Source organism: Sphaeramia orbicularis, chromosome 12 (genome assembly GCF_902148855.1).
Source record: "Sphaeramia orbicularis chromosome 12, fSphaOr1.1, whole genome shotgun sequence".
NCBI classification, from domain to species: Eukaryota; Metazoa; Chordata; class Actinopteri; order Kurtiformes; family Apogonidae; genus Sphaeramia; species Sphaeramia orbicularis.
This window is the reverse complement of record NC_043968.1, coordinates 18,233,431-18,246,423: the sequence shown is the minus strand read 5'-3', so window position 1 is coordinate 18,246,423 and position 12,993 is coordinate 18,233,431. Positions and strand designations below refer to the sequence as shown.

Here is a 12,993-nt window from a genome sequence, read left to right as displayed (position 1 = left end):
TATAGTGAACACATGGTACATTTTCTTCCTTCACAGCCTTTTCTTTGTGTTGGTAGTTTGTCTGTAATCAAACAAACCAATCGAACACTATAGAAAAGTGTTCTTCCTACATTTATTCAGAACTTATTATGGAAGAGGATTAGGGCCACTGGAAAAGAAAAAAAATTAAGGTCCAATATATTCTTTTAAAATTATAATTCTGAGAAAAAAGTTAGAATTCTAACTTTTTTCCCTGAATTATTATAAAAAAAGAAAATACTGGACCTTAATTTTTCTTTTTTCTTTTTTTTTTTTCAGTGACCCTAATCCTCTTCCGTAGCTTATAGAGGTGAATGTGTTATGGTCTGACCATGCTGGTTCCTGTCACTTTCACACCAGCACAGTTTAATGCAGAAGTATGGTTTTTAGTTGTTTGGTGTCATCCGTCACATGAGGATCTGTGGACGCCGTCATTGCAGCCGCCTGTCTCCTCTGCTGCAGGGACTCTGCTTCTGAACGTCCGGAGGAGGAGGAACAACCTCCACGTTGTAGCTCACCTTCTTAGACTGCAGGAAGCTGTAGCTGTTGTCGAAACACAACACGTCTGCAGAAAACCAGAGCGCAGAGTTAGGCGTCAGCATGTGGGATCCAGCAGGTTTTACGGATCAGCAGGCCCGTTGTGTGGTTACTCACAGACTCCAGGCTCGGGGCAGGTGAGGCAGCTGTCCTCTGGGACCAGGTGTGCGTTGTAGCGTTCGCTGGGCAGAACCTGCAGCATCTCTGCCACTTTCTGACTGCCGCCCTTTTTGGTCCGTCTGTACACACCAAACCCAATATCTGCCCCGTCACTGGCAAACTGCCACCTGTAAATGACAAGGTGAAGAGCTTTAGGTCCTGGATCTGGACTCTTACCTGATTCATGCTGTCATAGCCTAAATGAAGATTTAGTTCCAGGGTTCGTACACATTTTTCAAGGTCAAACTCAAGCACTTTTCAAGCACTTTTAAGGGTCATTTTCAAATTTTTCCAGCACAGCACCTTATCACTGGGGTAAAATACATATCTACATGATTGTTTTTTTCACTTTTTATCACAATTATGTACATTGTATTATGCTATAAACATCTAAAAAAAAAGTTTAAAAATTAAAGGAGAACAAAGTTTTTTCCAAAAAAACAGGAAACCACTTGGCATTCTTCAGACACAGTCACACTGAGACAAAGATTAAGATAAAAGCGTACCTGGAGTCGACCTGAGAACACCTGGGAATTTTCTTTTTTGACATAAAGTTTTATTTTTCTAAATGTTTCACCTCTCTGTAAGTAGCTTTGGCTTGACATCTAACCTGGCAGAGTTAATATTAAGAATAAATAAATAAATCACACCACAGAGTTAGAATTGCAGGCACTTACAGGCGCTTGAACTAAAATTCAAACACTTTTCAGACTTTGAAAACACAACATTGAAATTCAAGCATTTTGAGGGATTTTAAACACCCGTACAAACCCTGCATTTCTCATTGTCCTGACCACTGTATCTGTGTAATTGGATCGATGCTAAAATAAGCTACAATACGTGTGAGGGGTGGGGTTTGTTGTGCCTGGCACCACTTGTTGAATTATGTTGGTTTTTTTTTTACACTATTCCACTCAAGGACAGTGAATTAATAGTTTTTTTGTATATTTATATAATTACATAATATGTATGATCAATTTATGTTTCATGTTATTTACAGTAAGTGTTCTGACTTTGTTCTTTATATTATTCTTAATTCTTATATTTTTCAAGGTTATAATTCATTATTATTTAGTTATTCATGAGGAATTAATGTGCTTTGTTTACCCAATACCTTAATTTCTTTAAAGATTATGTCTCTCTAACGTAATCTACATGATAATTCAACACTTTTAGTTCTGGGTGACAGTGGCACAGGGCTGCAGCGGTCTGATTGGTGGATTTGTGGTGCTGGTTTTACCTCAGGAGACTGCTGGGGGCAGTGACGTCATATTCCAGCTGGAAGACAGATCCTCTGCTGATGGTCACGCTGCTGTCATACTGAACCTTCATCGAACCCTGAACGTAATACGACCTGGGCACCGTACCACCATATTTTATCTGCAACCATAACAAACAGCATCATGATTTGAACAAGACCCTGCTCATTGAGAACCCCCCCCTATCTTTACTGTGTGTTCTCACCATGGTCCTGCACCGAGGGTCTCCATCAGGGTCGGTCAGGGTTCCTCCGTACACCACTGGAAGCTGCTCTGCATCAATGTGTTTGCATAAAACTTCCTTCCAGTTACCTATAAAGATAAATGAAGTGTATGATAACCACAAACCAACATAAATGGTGTATTTTAGTAACTCTGTAATGAATGAACAGGCATCTTACTTCCTAAAATGATGATCTTGTGTCGCGTTTCTTCACAGAGGAAGTGCTTGATCAGGTTGTAGGCCATGGGGAAAATTGTGGGAGCTGCATTAAAGATAAAGTTTCATAACCAGTTAAACCTAAAATCTTCCATTCAGTGGAGGTAAAGCAGACACAGACACTTGGAAATTTACTATAAAGTACCTTTGATAAGAAACACCCTTTTGAGGCCTTCTGGGTAGTTATCTTCAAACATGGTAAGGACCTACAGAGGAGGATCAGACCAGTATTATATGTAACTGTACCCTGACTGAACTTGGTGAATACAGTGTGAATGGAGGACAAACCTCTCCATAGGTCTCTATAGCAGGTTTCCACATGTGTTTCAGACCCAGGCCTTCACAGTCGTAAATCAGAGTGATGTTTTCAATGTTCTTCTTCAACTAACAACGAGAGAAAACAGTAAAAAGACTGATAAAAGTGGGAGATGGAGAGGAAGACAAAAGATGGCAAGGAAAGTAATGTGAGGAAACCAGTCTAAGAGAAAAATAAAAGCAGTTTGGAGAATTTTCAATAAAGGTCAGGCCATGGGTCGACTACTGGTTACTGATTAGCCATAAATGATGTCAGCAATGGTGGAGAAAGCAGATACCACACATGTGATCTGATATTGACAGAATATACTGTACATTCTGCCTCCATCGTCTAATGCAGGCTTTAGTATAGATCCCATATGTCATCTACACATAGTTTAGTCATATTTTGGCCAAGGACAAGAGCATGAGAGTTTGATGCACAACCCTGACCATATTTTCAGGGGAAAAACGCCTAAAAAGACCTACCCAAAGTAAATGAAGAATTACTTCACAATAATAAGGTTCATATGGATGTTCTTGGTGTCTATGGACATTTACAGACCTCACAGAATCTATTCCCATTGTCTAAAATATTGTATCTATTACTATGCCTGAGTAAATTATAACAAACTAAAAGAGAAATTGGAATTTTTTATCCTTGCCTGTTTTTTTTCGGCTGGATTGACGATGATATGCATAAATTAATTGTTCGTGTCGGAGATTTTTAATAGCGTATATGTTACCCCACAAAGATTAGAAATCATGTCTGAACATTAACGTTTGCACTAAAATACACTTTTGATGTACTTTTATTAACATTAGGGACTAAACTTTGAGCAAAAGTTGAAAAAAACATTCATTGTCCTGATTTATTATATTTTTATAGTAGATGAATATTAATATAATTTTTTTGGCCCGCGGGCGGGCTGATAGGGCTAAAGGGGTTTTTAAAGGAGGTGCACTACAGAAATATAGAAATGGACTGGTCAGTTATTATATTATCTTGTCTCAGTCTCACCATTTGTTCCATTAAATGACTCTTGCATAAAATCACCCAGAGAATCTGTGCCGACAGAAAATTGTCTAGTCACCCTTTCATGCATGAATTGTTCAAAAACTAGTGGTATTTTTTACATAAAACATATCGAATTGTATTTTTTATGCATAATACAGATCTATTCATTGTGGATTCCCTACAGCAACAGTTTAACATGTAGTGGTATTAACCCATAAAGTCCCAGTGCTACTTTTGTGGCAATTCCGTAATGAATTTTTTTCTTGATTTAACCTTTCTTAAGCAATTAATCACTCTTTATTTTACAATATTATGATCTATATTTTGCATTTTTCACTGTAAAGCATGTATTTTCCTATATTTAATTTCCTATATTTAATTTAGATGTCCATGAAAACTCAGAAAAATTTCAAAAGTTATGATATCAAAATGGAGAAAACTGATGCAAATGTGTCTCTTTCAGCAAATATATCAATAACTGAACATAATCCAAGTGTTTCCATCCACTGTCATTGATCCAACTCCATGGGTTTTACTGGTGAATCAATGTTGTAGAAGATGACGGTGTTTCCGTGTTCACTACGGAGCCTCTGAATGTCCAAATGGGTCATATCTGATGACAATGAAACGATGAATAACTGCATTTTACACCAATTATTTACATGTATTGATCAATTGGTGTTAAAGAATACATCAGTAGATAGTTTTGGTCGCTGGGGGATGTTTTGGGTCTTTATGGGTTAATTTTTTAAGGATAAACACATCCATAAAATATGTCACTGCTTTAAGAAACCTACCATTCCAGCAGCATTTACAGCTAAGTGAGTGTAAAAAAAATACAAGAAAACTCAATGGAACAACAATTAAGAGTTGGAGTCATTACTGCAAATAATGTAGCTTTAAGTAACCCTTAAAGACCTAAACATCCATTGGTGACCAAGAGCATCTACTGATGTAAAATATTTAATACCTGTTAATCCATTAATCCTATCAATACATGTAAATAATTGGTGTAAAATGCTGTTTCTCATCTTTTCATGGTCATCAGATATGACCCATTTGAACCGGAACATTGATTCACCAGTAAAACCCATGGAGTTTGATAAACGACAGTGGATGAAGACACTTGTTATTACACTCAGTTATTGATACCTTTGCTGAAAAAGTCACTTTTTATTCTGTTTTCTGTGTTATACTATAATAATTTTTGAATTTAGTGAGTTTGCAGGAGCATCTAAATTAAGTATAGGAAAATATATGACTTACAGTAAAAAAAAAAAAATTTAAAACACAGAGGATAATATTATGATAAATCACTTCAGAAAGTTTAGAGAGGGAAACTCATTTGGGAACTGCAACAAAAGTAGCGCTGGGTCATAGAGGGTTATAGAATGAATGACTGTTCGCTGTAGTAATGTCGTGCATAAAAGGGTCAAATGACAAACAAGGAGAAAAACCAGTAAATAACAGCAGAGGAGGGTTTGGGTCTGACCTTTTCAGACTGTTTATCACACTCCCTCCTCAGCATCTCTGTGTGTCTGATCTTGGTTTTCAGGAAGTCCTGTTTGGTTGCTGACAACAGGAGGCCTTTGGGATCCAGAGGGCCGATGACATCATACCAGATGGGACTCCCCTCTTTGTCGTACCCACACATCCCTCCAGACACGAATTTCTCAATCACCTGACGCGATGAAGAGGAGCACACGTACACATATTAAACCCCCGGCACTGACAGGTTTCACTGTTTAATGTGATTCTTTTTTTTTTAAATTAAGTGATGCGGTCCAAAAAAAACATGTGAAAGACATGACAACAAATAAGACAAAACTAATGTAATTCTTAATGTTAATCACCTCTGGAGGCGTCCAGTCAGAGATTATTGTGTCCACTTTCATCTGTCTCCTGAACTCCAGGTGCTGCACAGGGAGTTACAAATGAGAGAAAGCAGAGTTAGAAACACGCAGATATAACCCATATGTAGACATTTAACCACGTCGAGGGAAGAGCTCACCTTTCTGATCATGGCTTCAGATTTATGAACGTTGAAGCTTCGGGCTGGAAAAGAAAAATATAATCTATGATAAAGCATAAGGATGAGAATTGAATCAGCTTTGTCTGGCCGTGAGTTTGTGTCACAGTTTGGTGTTATTGACTTTGAAATGTGTGTTTACTCAGCGAGAGGAGAACACCATGGAGAGCAGCGCATTCAGCCGTTCTGCTCCCCAACTCTGGAATTCCTTGCCACCGGAGCTCAGAAATACCACTTCACTCCCTCTCTTCAAATCCAAACTCAAAACCCATCTGTTTAGGACTGCTTTCTCTTATGACCACAATTGCATTGTCCAATTTTTAACCTGCCTTTTACTTTTTACTCTGTTTTATTGCTTGTTTTATACTCTTCTGTTTTACTGTACGGTGTCCTTGAGTGCCAAGAAAGGCGCCTATAAATAAAATGTATTATTATTATTACTACTATAAAGTTACATTAACAGAAGTGTAGAATTTTAAGCCTTTATTTTATAGTTAGACTAATACAACTATAGGAGACTAAGCCAAGATGTCTTGCTTTCTGCTAAATTAATTACTTTCTCAATATGTCATTAAGCAAATGACAAAGCAGTAATTTCAGGATTAATAATGTTGAATTATGTTTTATTAAAACCTAATGAACAGTCATTACGAGCAAAATTCCATATTCCACCTTTATAGACATGTATAAGACATATAGGCAACGGTCATATTCAAATAGATTGAAGTAAAAAAAAAAAATTAAAAATGAAAATACACCAGTATGAATAAAAATGTTGTATTAAGTTAAATGTTCTCTAAGTATATAAGTACACTGTTGCCCATAAACTTGTAATAATTTTGTTTTCAGATACATTCCTCTTTTTATTCCTATTTATACACATCAGTAATCAGAGTCTCAGTTACACTTTATCAAGAATAAATCACATTGTTATAATCATTTCATGAGAAGAGGTAAAAAATAATTCAACTTTATGGACAACAGTATATTTATAGACGTATAACCAATGGTAGTATTCAGGTGGATAGAAAAAAATAAGTGAAAATACACCACTATAAATAAAAATATTAAAAGTTCTCTAAATAAATACGTATTACCAGTAAATGTGTGCCTCCTCAAAGTAGTCATCATGCAGTAAAATGGTCCCAGGCAATGTTTGACTATTATATATGATGTTTTGGATTTATTGTCCTGATTCATTTATCTGTGTGCTGCATGTTTACTGCTGTACATGTTTAATGCTGAGCTCATTTTATCAACTACATGTACAGTTTTTAGTTTAATCCACAGTTATGTATCATTTTCTACAAGACCATCATATGTTTGCAGCATCATGCTCATTATTCAAGAATGTTTATTGTCATTATGTGCACATTATGAAATTTTGCTTACAGGTAGTTCTCGGCTAGATAGAAGAAATATAAAAACGCTCAAGAATATGTACATAAATATAAAAACACAAAAGAATATGTGCATCAAGATTATGTACATCATATACAGAAAGAAGTATAAAAACACACAATAACCACAGTATGTAGAGGACAGTGCAGTAAAAACACAATGTGCAGTTTGAATGCAATTTGTGTGCAAATAAGTAGCAAATGTGCAAATGCTCTCCTGTGAAAACCAGGAGTAAAACTATTAGTGAGCTCTGCTTTGTGCCCATGTATTCTACAACAAATCCAAGAGTGGTTTTAATGAGTTTATTTTTAATCTTTCAGTTTATCACAAATATTTAAAATCAGCACAGTTGGGGATACGTGGTCAGGGGTAGGGTGAAAACTATTAAATGGAAAGTAACTAAAGCTATGAAACACATGTTGTGGAATAAAAGGTACAATATTTGCCTCTGAGATGTACTGAAGTAGAAATAGAAAGTAGGATAAAATGAAAATACTTAAAGTTTATGTCTTTTACAAGAGGTCGTTCTTAAAACTTAGAGCATAACACTCAGACCTCGGAAGGAGAAAACACTGAAAAAGTGTCATACTACAAATACTTGGGTATCTGGATTGACGACAAACTGTCTTTTACACCCCATGTGGAACATCTGATAAAAAAGCTTAAAGCGTTACTTGGCTTTTTTTTACTGACATAAATGCTGTTTGAAGACAGATGTTAGGAAAAAACTTGTCCAAACCACATTTCTAAGTGTGTTGGATTATGGGGACGTCATTTACAGGAATGCAGATGCAACAACTCTCTACTGTCTGGACACAGTCTATCACACATGTTATTAGAAATGCTGCCTTCAGGGCCCATCACTGTGAGCTGTATGCTCTGGTCTCATGGCCTTCACTAAGGCTTAAGAGGCAACGGCATTGGCGTGTACTTATCTACAAGGCTGTATTGGGCAAACTACCCCTGTATCTCTGTCGCCTCCTGTCTCCATCCAGGAGCGGGTACAACTCCCCCTCATCAAATCAACTCCTCCTCAGAGTTCCCAGAATCCATTCAGAACTTGGTAAAACAGCTTTTTCCTACGCTGGACCTGGGCCATGGAACAATTTGCAAAACTCACTACAGCTTCAGCATTTCATTACCCCAGGGGAATTCAAATGCAAACTGCTATTCTTAAACTGGTTTTGAGCTATTTTATGTTGTCTTAATTGTATGTAAGTTTTATATTCTGTTTGTTCATTTGTATTGTACTGATGTGCCTCTTGGTAAGGTCTCCCTTGAAAAAAACCAAGATTTTATCTCAAGGGCCTTCCTGGTTAAATAAATAAATAAATAAACAAACAAACAAACAAATAAACAAGTGGTGCCAGGCACAACAAACCCCACCCCTTGCACGTATCGTATCTTATTTTGGCATCAATCCAGCTGATGTCATCATGTCTATGCATGTGCGGATGTCAGCATATCAATTGCCTCTATATATGTGCCAAGTTTGAAGTAAATTGTAACAAAACTGATGCTTTTATAGACATTTGAAATTTCGCCCATTACAAGTAAATGGGAAAAAAAAAAGATTTTAAAAATTCATAAAAAATTTGAACTTTGACCTACTTTTCCCAAAATATAATGACACCTATTCTGGGTCACTGGCAATCTATAAACTCACTTTGGTATGAACTCAACCAATAGTTTTGCTGATACAGACATTTGAAATTTCACCCATTATAATTAAATAGGGAAAAAAAAGATTTTAAAAATTCATAAAAAATTTGTAACTTTGACCTACTTTTCCCAAAACATAATGACATCTATTCTGGGTCACTGGCAATCTGTAAACCTAATTTGTTATGAATTCAACCAATAGTTTTGTTACTAGAGTGTTAACAAAGAAACAAACAAACCAAACCAAAAACAATGCCCCTTGCTTCCCCTTAGGGGGGTGGGGTAATGAGAGTACATGCCTAAAATCTGTAGTATTAGTAGTTATTGGTTACACTCCATTACTACATATAAGATGTACAATACTAAACACTTTGATTTGTAAACGCTGTGTAGACAAAGTGATAATTGTACAACCTGACTCAAAACGGCTCAATAGACATAGCCTGTTTTTTGTTGAGTAAGAAGGAATTCAAGGTTAACAGCTAATGCAAATATTGAACCGCGGTCCCTCTATCGATTTGTTGCTGTAAGAGTCAACAGATACTATGCCCCTGATGTCCTCAGGTATAGATTAGCACAAATAACAGTGAAGGCAACGTCGAGTTATGTGAAAACCTGGAAATCAAGCGGGAAATGCTGAAGACAGAATTGATTCAACTAATTATCAAGGTCATTAAAATGATGTAGATAATCTCCCTAGGGGGCAGCTGTTGTTCATTAGATGCCTTTTTCCACAAATATGAGCCTAAATACAGCTGCAGTCAGAACGGTGCCACATCCATATGTCTAGAGGACACGCAACTCTCACATTTTATAGGCGTGAGGAAAAGTAAATTCATTTAAATCTTATTTCTTTGTTGTACACTCTAAGGTAAACATTTACCAGAGGATATTACCACAGAGGTAACTTTCTAAGAAGTTCAAAGTGTCGTGGAAGAGTAAACACTCCACGCTGCCATGGGCATGACATAAGATAACTGATTAACCTAAAACATTCTGGGGATTTCATCAATTATCTGATCCAAAACTGTAAACATCTTTAAGATTAAATCACAGGTTATGAGTCTGTATTTACTCTCACTCTGTAATTTACCCACTTATGTTCTCCTTCTAAATGCAATTACAAGTGACAGGCTATTAGCACCTTATGAATCACATAGACTGGCTTTATAAAGAACTTAGAGACACGACTGGGTCTCTATAGTGATGCAAATACTATCAAAGCAGCAGTTTCACAGGACGCAAAGTGGCTCAGATGGAGAGAGTGAAGAGACTGTGGATGTTTTCTGAGATTACAGAGATAACATCTAAAGGACAGGTTTGGTAACATAAACAATGTAAGGCAGCGTTTTTACAACTTTGGGGTCACGACCCCACGTGGGGTCACCTGGAATTTAAATGAGGAAATTTCTAGTAAATGATAAAAATTTAAAAACAAAACTTACGAATAAAAAATATATGATAAGTTGACAGAGACAATCACATACATAAAGACATGACAAACTGTGAAGCTGAAACTGAAGCCCTGAGATACTGTTTATCTGTCAAATGTTCATTGTGGTCGGTTTCAGATGCTGCAGCTCTTTCATAATTCATAGTTTGAGTTCTTGTTTGTTCAGTATTAATTGTCAGCCTTGTAAATCCAAGCTGGACTGACTGTACATATCCTGAGCAAGGAAAATTAAATTCTCACTTTGTGCAGTAATCTACACCTCCATTCATAATAATATACATTATATATCTTAAATGTCATCTACAATTAACATTTATTTGCAACATAGTATAGCAAACTATTACATGATCAAAAACAAATTGATTTTAGCAAAAAAATGTCTCCATTTTGAATGTCTGGGGTCACCAGAAATTTCTGATGTTAAAATGGGGTCATGAGCCAAAAAAGGTTGGGAACCACTGGTGTAAGGTCAGGAAACAGAAATGTGAAGGATGCATTACAGCGTTGTAACATCAGTATTGTGCAGAGTACGAACAGATACAGATAAACTTTATTGATCCCCGGGGGAAATTCACTTTCTCAATAAGCTCAATAAAATAAAAAGAAAGAAAGGATGAATCATTAGGTTGAGGTGTTAAAATAAAACAGTGAAGAAATTAAAAAAAAGAAAGAAAGAAAGAAAGAAAGAACAAATCATTAGACTGAGCTGTAGAAATAAAATAGTGTTACCATTTTTAAAAAAAATAAAATAAATAGAATCAAAAGAAAGAATGAATCACTAGACTGAGGTGTTAGAATAAAATAGTGTTCAAATATAATAGTGCTAAAAAATATTTAAAAAATAAGGAAAAAGATAGAATGAATCATTAGACTGAGGTGTTAAAATGAAATAGTGTTAAAATGTTAAAAATCTAATGAAAAGGCAGAATAAATCGTTAGACCGATGCCAGTGGACATGAAGGATCTTCTATACCTTCTGTATCTTCTCATCTTAATGAATGCACCAGTGACAGGTTTTGAGCTAAAATAACTTTTTCTTAATAATACATGTACAATTTATCTGAATTTTTCCTGTTTTTAAAAGGGATTTGTAATTCAAAGTCAATAAATGAACCAATAGCAGTGCATTTTTAATCTCATGGCAACACATTACTCATCTAAGACAAACTTACACAGCAAAAACACAGCAACAGGTATGTACACAATAGTAACGCTCCTTTGAAAAATAAACAATGACTGCGTATTGGCTGTCAGTCTAAAAGCATCCATTCACACTGTCGCAACTTAACACCTGAGGCTACACACTCACTTTGCATGCTGACATCTGTGGCTGAATTGTCACAAGCAAACCTGTTCCCAGGTTTTTACATGACACTAAACCATGCAAGTAGTTTCAGTGGAGGACTGTGGGGAAATACCAGAGCTGAAGGCCCTGGTATCGATACTTGTTTGAAGTTTGGGCTTTATTTTTACGGGTTGTTTTTAATATGTCTGATATTTAAGTCAATATTTAAGTAAAAGCCACAAAACACCGTGTTAGTTACTCTCTCTATATGTGTATGTATGTTCTGCATTGTTGAGATCTGGATGCATATTCTTCACTGTTGGACTGAACAGAAACAGTTTTTTAATTTTAATTTCTAGTTTCAGATTTGGGTTCAGTTTTCAGTGCTCTTGCAGTGGCAGCCACCTCTTCATATTTCACCCTTCTGTGAGGTCACTGCACACTTGTTGATTGATGGTGATTGTTTTTCCAGTATCAGCGTCCTCACTGTTCTAATACACCACATTTCATCCCAGTTCAGGTGAGTGGAAGGGTGTGGATCTCACCTCGGAGCCAGCGGAGGAGGTAGTGGTCATGTTGGGCAGGCAGGTGGGGGAGGATGTCCTGGATCCTTTCCCGAAACTGGAAATGGGGAGAGCTCATCTTTATCTCATTGTTTTTTTGTGCATGAAAGCTCTTGAGTATTGGTTATATGTAAGATGGTGGTTTGGTTTGGTTGCTCTATATAGTTTTTCTGGAACATATTTATAAGGATTTAAAAGTTTCTACAAAAAAAACCCCTAAACCCTTAAGCAGCTAAGAATATATATGAGAGAATATATGCTTAAGATATGTCATTATGATCCAACAGCAGGTGAAGCATCCACATTTATACAAGACAATCCAGACTCATTTCTTCAGTGTTACAGACATCAAAGTATCTCATATGCTTAATTTCTTATTTATCTTTATTTATGTATTGATTTTACTTCTTACCTCGGTTAAGATTTCAGCCTGCCTGGGGCTCAAGTCTCCCACTCGTCCACTCATGTCTTTGCTGATGTGTTGTTGTTTCTCACAGAGGTCGCTGTCAGTGAATGAACCGAGCAGGAGTGAAGTGAAGGTAGGCAGCTTTGTAAACGCCACACCCCCTTACACACACACACACACATACAAACACACAAACACAGGTGGACTTTTATCCTGTCGCTTAGGCCTTGTTATTGCAACACAGACACTGTCACCCACACATCATGTTTTCCACCACAGCGGAGGGAGTTATGGGTATGTAGCGTATCTCTGATCTTCTTAAAAATAGATAAATGAAAGTATTTCCAGACATGCAATCTGGAACAGAAAGACAGCAGACAAATTATTCAAAAAATTCTTTTTATTCTTTAAATACATAAGCTATTCAGAAACTGATCAGGACCCAGATACCAGGTTCACCAAATAAAGCT

General features: G+C 36.5%; 1 protein-coding gene across 2 annotated transcripts; it reads right to left on the bottom strand.

Annotated features, from left to right (window-relative positions):
* Nucleotides 1-294: 294 nt before the first annotated feature.
* On the bottom strand, nucleotides 295-12,757 carry sec14l7 (SEC14-like lipid binding 7). Of its 2 annotated transcripts, XM_030150574.1 has the most exons (13): nucleotides 12,530-12,757; nucleotides 12,100-12,175; nucleotides 5,736-5,779; nucleotides 5,578-5,640; nucleotides 5,217-5,405; nucleotides 3,728-3,772; nucleotides 2,701-2,796; nucleotides 2,558-2,618; nucleotides 2,375-2,458; nucleotides 2,179-2,285; nucleotides 1,955-2,094; nucleotides 673-842; nucleotides 295-583 (listed from the first exon to the last, which is right to left on the bottom strand). In XM_030150574.1, the coding sequence occupies exons 1-13, from the start codon at nucleotides 12,581-12,583 to the stop codon at nucleotides 450-452; spliced, it is 1,263 nt and encodes a 420-aa protein (XP_030006434.1). In that variant the 5' UTR covers nucleotides 12,584-12,757; the 3' UTR covers nucleotides 295-449. The 2 variants fall into 2 exon arrangements, with proteins under 2 accessions (XP_030006434.1, XP_030006435.1); XM_030150575.1 differs by lacking the exon at nucleotides 3,728-3,772.
* Nucleotides 12,758-12,993: the final 236 nt, after the last annotated feature.